The 13,724-nt window shown below is 38.1% G+C and overlaps 1 protein-coding gene across 2 annotated transcripts in view; it reads right to left on the reverse strand.

Annotated features, from left to right (window-relative positions):
* Positions 1–13,724, reverse strand: part of DNAH7 (dynein axonemal heavy chain 7) — a 243,870-nt gene that overhangs the window by 181,458 nt on the left and 48,688 nt on the right. For both annotated transcript variants that reach the window (XM_042851669.2, XM_005294268.5), the window contains exons 13-17: positions 9,141–9,268; positions 8,794–8,872; positions 5,220–5,444; positions 3,523–3,669; positions 1,131–1,816 (exon numbers count right to left, since the gene is read on the reverse strand). In XM_042851669.2, the coding sequence (XP_042707603.2) occupies positions 1,131–1,816; positions 3,523–3,669; positions 5,220–5,444; positions 8,794–8,872; positions 9,141–9,268 (1,265 nt within the window). The remainder of the gene's footprint in view (positions 1–1,130; positions 1,817–3,522; positions 3,670–5,219; positions 5,445–8,793; positions 8,873–9,140; positions 9,269–13,724) is intronic.

Here is a 13,724-nt window from a genome sequence, read left to right on the forward strand (position 1 = left end):
TAATTATAAATAATTATTGTTTAATATATTTCAGTGGAAATTTTCACTTTTTTGACATTAAGAGAGAACAACCATTATACTGCAATAAATCAGGAATTACATTATGAATATTTGACAATATATTTATTTGTTGAATGGGTCAACTTAAACAACATTTTTCAATTTAATATCAAGTAAGGATGCTCAAAGGTTAAAAGAGTCCATTTATGTTTAAATATTTAATTTAAATATATCATTGTAAATGTAAGATTTTCATGTTTTTTCCAATATGTCTAAGCCTGCTGGCTTTAAGAACAGAGCAAACTATTTACTGAGGAAACCGGGTAGGAATTAGGGAAAAATGAAGGCAAGAGTGTAAATAATTTTTTACTTGTTTTGTCTTTTTCATTTTCTTCATTCCCTTTATGTAGTTTACTGATTCCAATTTATTTAATATTCAGAAAGATTACAATTTAGGTAAAGATAACATTTTTTTCATTGGCCCACTACTTCCCCAATTATGCTGCCATATTTTATTATTAGGCCTTGTCTACACGACAGGGATAGATCGATCTAAGTTACGCAACTTCAGCTACGTGACTAACATACCTGCAGTCAATGTACTTAGATCTACTGACCGCGGGGTTCACACTATGCTATGTCAATGGGAGAGCGTCTCCTGTCAACTCCCCTTTTGCTTCTCGTTCAGGTGTACAGGAGTCAACAGGAGAGCGATTTGCGGTCAATTTAGCAGGTCTTCACTAGACCCGCTAAATTGACCGCAGATACATCAATTGCCGCGCGACGACAAGCCTTATTCTGTTGAAATAAATGGAATGTTAGGCTGTACCTTGTACATTTGGCAGCACAGCACGTGCATTCTAAATGAACATACTAAAAACGTCCAGCAGCTATCAAGTGGTTAAGCAGTTCCCTCACTTTTAATTAAAAGTAAAAACCAGCTATGTGGAATTAAATACCGATACCAGTAAATGGTTTTAGCCCTTTTAAAATGAGATTACCACCCTTTTTAGGAAGGATTACCAAAACTCACAAATATTCTATTCCAATTATATCTTTAGATTAAGGAGAATAACTCATTTTTGACTTGTTAAAGTCACTGTTGCTTTCTATTAGTAAAAACATTTTACCTTATTTTTTTTTCATAAGGCTTAATGAATGGAGATCCTCTCATGGTTTGTGTTTTGACAATGTGGTCATCCAATAACATCTGAATATCATCCACTGAAGACAAAATATAAGTTCCTGTTTCTCTATAAGAAAGGAGGATAAATTCCATTGCATCCCATTCAGATATCATTTTAATCATGGCCTTCTCAAGTGAATGTTCTTTGCTGGCTGCTTCACTTATAGCCTCAAATTTATCCAAGTATGGATCAAGTTGCATATTAATATATAAAGAGACAGTTGAGTCTTCTGAAGGATTCAGTGAAAACCCAACAATTTCTGACATGGCCTCCCAGTGCCGTTCTTGTAAACCAGGGTTACAAATCACCTGGATTAGAGGAAGGTGTTCTTTGAATTCTTCCACTTTTGTTCTAATCTTTGTTGTCATTGATAATGCATTTGGGGAATCATGGAAGGTTTTTTCTAGTTTATATAGTCCGCGCCAATAGTTTCCTACATCTACCTCTACTTGGTCTGGATTCACCTTTGTGAATAATCCCTCCATCCAGTTTCTGTGTTTGGTAGTGAACTCTACAGTCATATCATAGAGACGAAGATATGGGTTAAGAGTGTCTTGGATTTTTTTACGCTGAGGGAACTGAGAAGCTATCCATCCAAAGGCCTCTTCTTCTGCATTAAACTGATCCATCTGTAGAGGCAAAAGTGAGGTATGAAATATAGAACAATTTGTCCACACCCATTAACCATTTATACATTAATATTTATACACATATATTAATAGAAAATATAACTGTATATTTAAAAAAATTAAGATGATACAGAAGCAAAGATTTTTAAAAAATCAAAAATACAAGGACATGCCTACCTTATAAATAAAATCACAGTATAAATTAACAAACAACCACCCTTAATCACCTCTCTCAAGCCATCACCATCAGTTGTTCACAAAAATAGAAGCATGCTCTTAAGGTCAACAAATTCAGTCTCGGATGCAAGACTAAAGAGTGAACAACTTCCAGAGTCAAATATCTTACATAGAAAACGCTCTATCACCAGCCTCCTCTCTTTTAAAATGAGACTGTCAGCTCAAGCGTTGTATTTCTGCAGTGCAGGGAAATACTCAGATGACATAAAACTGGCAATATCTATAAAGGATATGTCAGAGAACAGGAAGAGGCAGGGAAAGGCAAGGCTCCATCTGATCCTTAGCTGGCAGAGCAGTCCCTAGGAGACAGTTTAATATGAACAACTTTAAAGAGCCTTTAAAGATCAACTTTAAGCTGCTCTAGATTATACTGAGGGACATTTCAGCCCCTCTCAAGCACAGTATCAAGGAAGCCATAAATATGGCATACAGTTACTTTTGCGTGGCACAGGTCAGAACTGAGCCAACAAAGAAGGATGCCATCATCACACTAGAGTGGTTCTTTCTCACTATGGGCCTGATCCAAAGATCAAGTCCATAGTCAGTCTTTCTACTAACTTCAGTGGGCTATGAATCAGGCACCTACAGCCCAATTCTGTTTCCAATGAAGTCAATAAATGTTTTACCATTGGTTTTAATGCAAGCAGGCCATGACACTTTTAATGGCCCAACATACATGTTGGGCAGTAAAGGAGACTACACAGAACCATACTGTACCCTGCAAGAGAGAACCATCAAGGTGGATGAGCACCCACCCAACACTAACCTCTGAAATCCCTCAGAAAGACAGAAATGCCAATTAAACGCTACTCCTTCAAACCCTCATAGGGACCATACATGTGTTACCAAAACCTCATTGTCAATAGCACGGAAGCCAGCTGACAGATCTAAAAAAGAGTCAATATAAATACCTGGGTCCAGATCCTAGGCCCCTGAAAAATCCTTTGTGCATCACAGCAGTTATACTTATCTCCCTTGTTAAATGCTCTGAAATCTTCATATGAAAAGCCCTATAAATGGGTTAGGTATTATTGCTCGCTTTGCCTTCACCTTGTCCCATTAACAGGGGTTGGTGATACAGGTTCATACAGCATGTGTGACGGGCACAACTTTTACAAACCAGCTGACCAGACAGAGGCACAGAGAAGAGAAGTGACTTACCCAAAGTAATGCAACTAGTGACTTAGCCAGAAATGGAACCTGAATCCCAGTCAAGCCCCCTCTCCATTGCCTCCACCGAGATAGGTATTATTATTATTAAGGTAACAGCTGATCATTCCCCAACAATTACCACATACCACAACAATTGCCAGCACAAGTTAGAATACCCATGATGCTATAATAATGGGCCCCAGAGTGTCCAAGATCAGGGAAAACTGGTAAGTTTTACTACTTGTCAATAACTGTCAACGCTTTTCATATTATATAAATTCATCCATTTACATTTAGGACAAATTTGAAATCTCTACCTTATCAGCAGCCACATCCAACTTTGCATTCAATGCCTGAGCTTTTTTTAGATATCTGTTGACTTCCTGGATGTCTCCAAATGTGTAAAATTCTTCAACTTGCTTAGAGTAACTCTCCAATTCCTCAACAAATCGTTCACAACGTATCTAATAAAGTGACAAACAATGTTATATACTTGTGTTCAAGAGGAATTCCGTCCCTCCCTCCCTCCCCCCCCCCCCGCCCAGGTATAGCATTATAACATTGACTAGGGCCCAGATGTTTAAAAATATTTAGTTGTTGCTCCATACAGCATTGCAAGGTCTATGCAATGTAGATGGCTAAGTCCCATTTTCAAAGGTGACGTAAGCACTTAGGCTCCTAAGTCCCACTGAAAATCAACTGAAAGTCAATAGCACTTAGAATCTAAGTGTCTAGGTCACTTTTGAAAGTCACTTAGGCCTTGCAATGCCGAATGAAGAACACCTAAATATCATTAAAAATCTGAGCCTTGGCGTATGTTATGTTAAAGTATCAGTACAGGTCAATGCCTGTGACAGATTATAAAACTATATGGACCAATTATCTGATCCAGTATAGTAAATTCTATGCCACCTTCTGGCTAATTACCATTTTCTTAATTTTTGAAAAACACCAAACATATATGTGATAAGTATGATACTAAGATCTGATTTTTAATCTTGGAATCAAGCCTTGTGCCCATAATGCCCCTTTCCAATTCCATCCAGATTCCAACTAGTGGTCACCAAGCCTAAGAGTTTGCATCAGGCCATGCAAATTCTTCAAGTACTCCCACTGAAGTCAGTTTGTGGTCCATACATTGGTTTACTAGACACTGAAGTCAACTGGATTACTACAATGAGTAATGTTTTGCAGTCTTTGTGAACATACAAATAATGCACCCACTGAAGCAATAATACAACTGACAAATTAAAATAATCATACTTACATTAAATACTGATAAATAAAACATTCACGGTTTACTTTTATGTGAAAAGGTTTTCCATTTCTAATCTGCATTTATCCGCTACAAAAATCAATGACACCCTCCAAAACTATACAATAATATAAAGAAAAATATTCTAGAGATAAAATACTATATGTAAAATATAACTGATTTTTTTAAAGTACAAATAAAATAAATATAAATATAGTCCACAGTAAATCTACAGTTACAAAATTGAATTATTTTAAAATGATCCTAGAAGCAATATTCACTTTTGTTAGTGAATGTAGATAACTTTCTTGTCAGAACTACGTTAGCTTTTTATTAGATCTGACACATTTCTGTCTATGTCAGTGGGGCTACTCACATGCTTTAAATTAAGCGGATGCACAAGTATTTTCAGGTTAAGGGCTTTAAAAGTTTCATACATATAACTCTTATCAACATCTATGGCGGTCCTGTACAAAGAAAGCTTACAGAATTGGGCCTAAACTGTGAAATATGGCTTAGACTGGAGAAGTCATTCATGGTATGTGCAGTCAAATGAATAAGAAATCAATACAAATTAGTTAATATTATATATTCTGATATGTAGTGTGTCATATGTTTATTTAATGTAATTAATTCTGCATTGTTTTTAAAAGGAGTGGTGTAAAATAAATTTTAGAAGATTATGTCCATCAATTGTCAATTGTGTTATTTAAAATATTCAAATAACACAAAGGTTTTTAAAATACTTTCATTACTAACCTTAAGTCCCTCTTGAAATTGCTCTGTTTTTTCTTTAATTATTTTTCCGTGCTCTTCAAAAATCTCTGACATTCGAGCATACCACTGAAAAACACTATTATTCAGTCGAATATCTGCTGGTGAAAAGTTTGCACACTCTATCAGGAAAGCAAGGTAATTTTTGGAGTCCACTAATTTCTGTTCCAACTCAAACATGTCCCGTGTTTCCACTTTCTGTATATATGCCTAGGGGATACAAAATTAAACAACATAAATGTCTTCCCATCAAACCCCCCAATTTCTTTAATCTGTCATATTAAACATGAAAAGTCTCTGTTCAAGATGAAGTGGGTAGTTAATACATCTATAGTCATAGGACAAAGGAGGGTTAGTGGGTTACAGTTTGCTGTAATGAACCATAAAAATCCAGTATCTTTATTAAGTCCATGATTTCTGGTGTATAGCAAAGTCAGATCCTGCACACCTTCAAAAGATGAGCCTGGAAACTTAAATTCAGAACTCTGCTAGACACCAAAAACCATGGATTTAATAAAGACACTGGATTTATGGCTCATTACAACAATCTGTAACCTATTAATCCTTCTTTGTTTTAGGACTATAGAGGTGTTAACTGCCCACTTCACCTTGCATGGTCCCTTGTTTTTAGCAGTGACATTCTGAGTACCTTTCCCAGACCTGAAGAAGAGCTCTGTGGAAGCTCGAAAGCTTGTCTCTATCACCATCAGAAGTTGGTCTAATAAAAGGCATTACCTCACTCACTTTGTCTCTCTAATATACTGGGACCAACATGGCTACAACACCACAGCAAAAATAATTAATGTGATGACACAAATTTATCAATGAAATAATACTTAGAAAGATACAATCTGTCCAGTAAAATGTATGATACCACTATCTTTTAAACAATAGTTTATATCCAGCAGAATATAGTCATGGCTTCTGGCTCTGGGGAACACTGGTCTTTTAAAAAAATAGCCTATATAAAAACTAAAATAGCTTTGTAGCTAAAAGACAAAGGAGTTATCTGGAGGGATTTGATCCCAGTGCATAATAATAAGCCACAACTGGGAAAACTTAATATGGTGTTTATCTGACATAAAACTGCAGTAATAGAGACTCAATACTTTAAGATGGCACACATTTCAGGTCTTTTAAAGCTTTCTTTTTCACTTGAAAAAGTCTCAGAGTGTGCCATTGTTCAGCTAGACTTTCAGAGTAAAAACAAAGCATTTAGATTCTGATTCAGCCAAGCATTCATTTGCTTGATTAACTTTAAGTATACACCTATGTTCCACTGACTTAAAATTAAGCATGTGCAAAAGTGCTTTGCTGAATAAGAATTAACTTAAGCACATGCTTAATTTTAAACATGTGTTTAAGTACATTGCTAAGATGGAGCCTGAGTATGCCCGAGAAGCCACTGGGACTCAATCCTCACTCTGGTATCTATAATGTGGTGGGATTTTATAGTTATTGAGATGGATGATCACACACAAGCCACACATCTAATTTTAAATGACAGCTCAATACATGATTTATAGGCAGAAATACTTTATATATAAATTACAGGCAGAATGCTTTTGAAAGTTTTCTATGCAGTACCAACTCTTCTCTAAGTTCTAATCAGACATTTCTCTGCTCCCCTGCAAGTTCATGTCTCTGACTAGCTCAGGATATTGGGAATGAGTCCCAGTGTATTTCACCTCTAATAAACTGAATCCAGCCCAAGTCAGTAATGGCCAGAAGTTTTTTACCATTTGATCACATTATCTGTTCAAAGGCTTGTGTGATGTTGTCTAATTAAAATACAAACATGCAAATCATTATTGTTACCACTGTTATATAATTGCAACGAATCTTATACAAAGTATAACACATGGCCAGAAAGAGTTAAACAGCTTGTAGGCTAACTAACCCAAAGCCAACCTTTAAAGACAATGTTAGAAATGGTAATTAGGGCCATTCTATGGGTAGGCATGCTTGAACTTTGAAATGCAAACATATATTGTTAGAAGTTAGAAGTGATTCTAATTGTATGTATCTTAGATGCTACCCAGTTCCTGTCTGTCACTATAGCTACTAATTCAGAGATCAAAAGGGAATATTAACATTTAGATGAATCTTGGGTGAAATAATGTCATTGTCTATATGTCTCTTTGAAGTTTGTGATAGACTGCCTAATGGATAAATTGCCCTATGTTAATTTGTGTAACTAATTACTGGTGGTGGTTAAAAAACAGAAGGTTACATCAAAAGCCTATTGTTTACCCAGGTCAAGTGGATGCTAGAACACTGTATAAAAAGACCCTTGGGTCCCGATCCTTTTTATCTCAGATATGCTCGAGGTTTCATGCAGAGGAAGCCTAAGCCACAAGGACTGAGATCCCAGTTCTGACTAGACTGCCCTGAAATATAAACATGGCCTAATTCTAAAAGAACTCTTTGCAACTACAAAGCTCCCCATCTCTGCTGTGTATCTGAACCTCAAGAACTGAACTCATGTCTGTATGTATATTGACTTTTTAACAATACTCTCTTTCCTTTTTTAATACATTTTAGTTTAGTTAATAGAAATAGGCTATAAGCATATTCATTAACCTGGGAGGTAATGTGTCTGATCCTTTGGGATTGGTAGAACCTTTTCTTTTACATGATGAAATAAGATTTTCATAAATCATCATGTTTGACTTGGGTACCTTCAAGGGAAATGTGCTGTTGGTTTCTGGGCAACCAGGTTGCAATAAAGAAGCTGTTTTGTGCTGGCTTGGTAAATCTAAGTATTAAAATATCTACCCGCTTTGGGGATTGACTGCCCATTCTTTGCAGTTCACCTTAGTTGAGTGACCTCAGCTGGCCCCCACTGGGACCCCGGTCATAGCCTGTATGAAAAGAATTATTTTCTCAATTCAGTTTTTGATAGGCATGTTCTCCATTACATATACATCGCTATTGGCACCTACTAGCACTAACTGGAAGGGCATAGGAATCTAATTATCCACTTACTAATAAAAATGGGGTGTGCAGTCTTGGTCCTATTGAGATCAATGGCAAAACTCCCACTCACTTATAGACTCATAGGTTTTAAAGTCAGAAGGGATCATCATGATCATCTAGCCTGAACTCCTGCAAATTTCAGGCCACAGAACCTTCCCCACCCACTCCTGTAATTGATCCATAACCTCTGAGTTACTGTAGTCCTCAAATCATGATTTAAAGACTTCAAGTTACAGAGAATCCATATTTACACTAGTTTAAGCCTGCAAGTGACCTGTGCCCCATGCTGCAGAGGAAGGGGGGAAAAAAACCCAGCATCTCTGACAATCTGACCTGGGAGAAAATCCCTTCCGGGCCCCAAATAAGGCCATCAGTTAGACCATGAGCATGTGGGCAAGACCCACCAGCCAGACAACTTGGGAACGAATTTTCTGTAGTAACTCAAAGTCCTCTCCATCTAGTGTCCCATCAGGGCCATACATGAGGCAACCCGGTTAAGCTTACACTGTTGTGTATCCAAGAGCAGATCAAGACATTGGTAATTATACCTTGCTTGCAGTAAATAAGAAGAAATGTATACCTTAAGTTCCATTAACTCCTGTGTATTTGATGGAGTGGTAAGAGCTTTCTCAGCTATCTTCTCAAATTCATCACATAACCTGAAATATATAAAAGAGAGCCAAAGTCTGATATGTGTGTCTATACATGTAATGTGCTTCTTTGCCTAAATATTCAAATAAGGGCAAAAAATCATTAGTTAGTTTTTCATTCAGTCTTTACTTAAACAAAGTACAAATAACATACCTTAACATCTCTGTGCAGTATAGACAATAGTAAAAATATAGATACTTTTCTAGTGTTTACAAAATTTAGCAATGGAAATAAAATAATGTACATTTACTTATGCAATTTTAATTTGAGATTTACCTCAGGTTTATATCTTGATGATCTTTGAACATTTTGGCAACAATTTTTCCAAAAATTGCATCTGCTCGCTTTGCCAAAGTCCTAATCAATTCATCACAGTGCAGCTCAAACATTCCTAGACGAATGTACTAGAACACAAGTGTAAAAATTAACATACTTGACAAATGGTATATGAAAGAAACAATAAATTATCCTAACCAGCAGTATTCATAATGCTTTCTTTGTTGATCTATTACAATCTTACAGTACCAGTTTTTAATTAATGAAGAGTACATAAGATGTGGAGATCTTGGCACTCTTTTCAGTAAGAAATTACTAGTCTTTTGCTCTTGGTACAGGGAAAAGATTGTTAACAAGAGATGCCTACTACCATTAGTTGTAGAGGGAAGTTCCTGTATGCCTCTTCACTAACATCTCTAGTAGCAATGGTTTTGATTCAATTTAAATCTTGCTCTCATTTACAATAATAAATCCAGAATAACTCCACTGACTTGACTGGAGTAGTAATGTAAGCGAGAGAAGCATCAGGTCCTAAAAGTGTTTGATTTTATACTCAATTCCTACCCACACAGTAGTGGTCAAATAAATCTGTGGTGTAATTCCATTAACTTCAGTGGAGTTACACTTGGAATGAATTGGGTCCGGGGGGGGGGACACGCAGGGGAAGGATCACACATTTGTGCACTTCAGTAGGGAGTATTTAGAGAAAGCTATTGTAAAATTTTATTTCAACCTGAGTTCAAATGTTGCTAGAATTAACTCTCCAAGCCTAATTCTTCTATACGTAAAATTGCCAAATAAAAAGTTACTTATCTGTACAGTAACTGGAGTCCTTTGAGATGTATTGTTAATATGCACGTTCCACTAATGGTGATGTGCTTGAGTTCAGAATCTTTGAGCCAGCATTGTCCATATGGCCACATGCAGTCTGAGAGTCCCTGTAGTCCACATCAAGGGCATATAAGGGTAGTGTCTGCTAATACCCATTCAGTTTCCTCTCCACCACAGAATCTCAGGTGTAAAGGACTCTGAGTAGAGGGGGATGGAGGGAAGTGGTGAAATATGCATCTGGACAACACATCTCGAAGACCAGCAGTTACTGTACAGGTAAGTAACTTTCCATTCTTCCTTGGGTGATTGCCCACATACACATTCCATTAATGGTGTCTCCACAGCAGTGAACCTGTGCAATGCAGGTGGGAGCTCAGAGTTTTTAGAAAAACAAAGACTGCAGCACCACTTTGCCGAACACAGTGTCCGATTTGGAGGCTTCAGTAAGGACACACATTCTTGACCACCACTGTCGCCATTGATCTCAAGGTGGTATGGATCATGTCAAGGGCCACCTGAAAGCTGGTTTTGTCCACCACAGAGTCATAGAGTTCAAGGCCAGAAGGGACCACTATATCATCCAGTCTGACCTCCAGTATATCACAGGCCACCACCAGCACCCAGGACTCACATGCTAAACCCAGCAACTGAAATGAAACCAAAGCATTACAGTCCATGTGAAATTAGACTATTATATGCTATGGGGAGAGAACAGGAGGGACCAAGGGGAACCAGGCTCAAGGCCCTCACAATGACAGGGAATGATTAAGTGAGATATACCCAGATAATTCTGGCAAGTGACCCACACCCACATACTGCAGAAGAAGTCATAAAACTCCCAAGGTCACTACCAATCTGACCTGGGGGGAAATTCCTTCCCGACCCCACATATAGCAATTGGTTAGCCCCTGAGTATGTAAGCAAGGACCAGTCAGCGCATCTCAAAGAGAGAATTCTTGGTGCCACCTCAGAGACCTGGGCCACCCTACCAAATGACCATCTGTAGCCAGGATTATCCCTTATGCTTCAGAGGAAGGAGATGAAAAAAACCCTCCCAGCATACGCTGGAGCAGGGGGAATGCCCTCCTGATCCCTGACTGAAACACTGAAGCATAAGCCTTAGGAACATAAGACACAAACCAAAAGTGAGCCCAAGGGTTGTCGAGCCCTGCCCCCTGCCATCGCAAGAAAATCATCATACATTTGTACTTAAATTTGTCCAGTTAGATAGACTTATTAAAAATCATTGATACTGAACTAGCTATCTCATGGGCCAGTTCTTTCAACATTCTGGGGCGAAAATTATCCTGTTGCACCTATTTAAACACGTAAAGCAATTTATGTTTTTCTTCCACCTCAGATGTGGTAATTTCCATTTCTAGTGTCTCCACCAGCCATTAGTTAAATACTGCCTTCATGCACATGTTCCATATTATAGCCTTCACTGAAAAATGAGGGAAAGTATTCATTTAGTTTTAGGGCCATATCTAGATTATCCTTAATCTCCTTCCCATTTACACTGCATAGCAGTCCAATCTCACCCTTCCTTATTCTGTTTTTATTTATGTAACTAAAAAAACCTATTATTTATTTTAATTTTCTTGGCAAGAGCTAATTTAGCTTGAATTTTAACAATTCTCATTCCATGTAGTAATCTCAATGATGTAGCTCTCTTTGCTGATCAACCCCTTTCTCCATTCCCTATAAACTCTCTGCTTACTCCTCTTGATCTCTTTACAGTTGCTATTCATCCAGCGAAGTCTGAAGCCTTTCCCTACAAGTTTTTTCCCCTTGCTTGGGATGCATATTTTTTTCAGATTGTTTTTGTATAGTTGATTTGAAGAAATTCCAAACCTCCTCCTCATTTAAATCCTTGTGCTCTTCAATCCAGATGACTTCTTTAACTAATTCCTGTAATTTCCCAAAGTGTGCCCCTTTGATATAAAAAATCCTAGGTTGACAACCTGGTTTTGATTATTCTTCCATTTAATTTAAACTGAATAAATTTGTGATCACTCAATCCAAGGTTACTAAAACTAAGACTAAAATTGCATCACCTCTTGTTGTTTCAGTGACGATTTGATGAAAAAAACTGTCATATGTTGTAACCTCTGGGTGAGCTAGAGTTCACTTCATTCCTCTTCTCCAGTCTCTAAAAAACCCAACTCCCATAGAAAAGCAGCTGGAGACCCAGAATTCAGTTTCTATGGATTTTCAGCAAAGATTGCACAGGGTCAACCTCCCCACATTCAAGTCCCAAAAAGAACAAAAGGAATCAACTTAAATAAGTACCAAATTTATAAAATCTTATAATAAAGAAACATAATAATTTACAACATAACATGACTATTTTATAACCCACATTCATTAACTTCACGGTTATACATAAACATAAAGAAACAAAACAAATTAAATCTAACTAGGTCATTCCCCACAGAAACACAGTGAGAAGAAAGTCAGGGTTCCCAAAAGCTTAGGTTGAGTTCACCTGAGTCTCAGTTAGAGTCTTTGATTACCAAACTATACAGTCAACTAAGTCAAAAGTGACATCTTCCCTCCACTTGCTTGTAGGAATCTTCAGTTGGAATCAATGCAAACTCTTATTCCTCCTCTGCTAAAATCACTGTTAGCCAGTCAGCTAACTGATTAACCAACTACTCAGTTAAGTATATAGATTTGTAAAAAGCCTACTGCAAAATGTTTCAGAGTTAGGTAAAACAGCCTGCTTTCTGCTCTTGGGCTCAGCTTCTCCCAGTCCACATAGGACATGTGGCCTTTTGTGAAGCAGCTCCCCTGACTGCTTGCCCTCATGTCCTGCTAGAGGGAACCCAGATCTGAAGTCAGTCTCATAGACTTCCTCATATCTGTAAGTGAGCTTCCCTATCCTTCCTGGTTTTCAAACTGAAGGATTTGCAGATAGCAAATTTCCCAAGAATGTGCGGTTCTCCTAAGAATCATTTACAGGCATTGCTCCCTTGCATGACAAGCAATATTTAAATCCAAGGAACCTAAAAGAGGCCATCCCTAAGTCTGAGGTCTAAGTCAGAAAAACTAAAAAATAAAGGCTTCCCAAAAGCAGGGCCAGCTCCAGGCACCAGCCGACCAAGCACATGCTTGGGGCGGCACCTTGTAAGGGGCGGCCAATCTTGGGGTGTCGGGGCGGCACTCAGGTTATTTTTTGTTTGTTTGTTTTGTTTCGGCGGGGCGCCGCTCAGGGGTATTTTTTTTTTGTTTGGTTCGGCAGGGCGGCGCTCGGGGGGGGGTTGTTTTTGGTTCGGTGGGGCAGCACTCGGGGGGGTTGTTTTTGGTTCGGCGGTGTGGCGCTGGGAGGGTTGTAATGGCAGGGCGACACCTTTTTTATTTGGGGGTTTTGGTTTTTGGGGGTTTTTTTTTGCTTGGGGCGGCAAAACAGTTAGAACCGGCCCTGCCCAAAAGGCAATAAAACTAGCTAACTTACTAAGAACATCTAAACTGCACTAAGTTAAATGACGAAAAGGGTGCTGCTAGCAGTGAACGTGGACAGGGAACCACTCTATCTAGAAACTAACAGGCAATGAGCAAAACTGAGTGGAGGTTGGCACGAGAGGCCCTTACACATCTTCAGTGCATACCAGAATGCCATACCAGAATGCCATACAATACGAGAATGCCATACAAACACTGCTAGCCAAAAGATTCCTGAAGCACATGTTCACCATTAGTGGAACGTGCATATGGACAATCATTCGGAGAAGTACAGTTTTCTCTTCGTTG

This window comes from Chrysemys picta, chromosome 11, assembly GCF_011386835.1.
Source record: "Chrysemys picta bellii isolate R12L10 chromosome 11, ASM1138683v2, whole genome shotgun sequence".
Classification (NCBI taxonomy): Eukaryota; Metazoa; Chordata; order Testudines; family Emydidae; genus Chrysemys; species Chrysemys picta.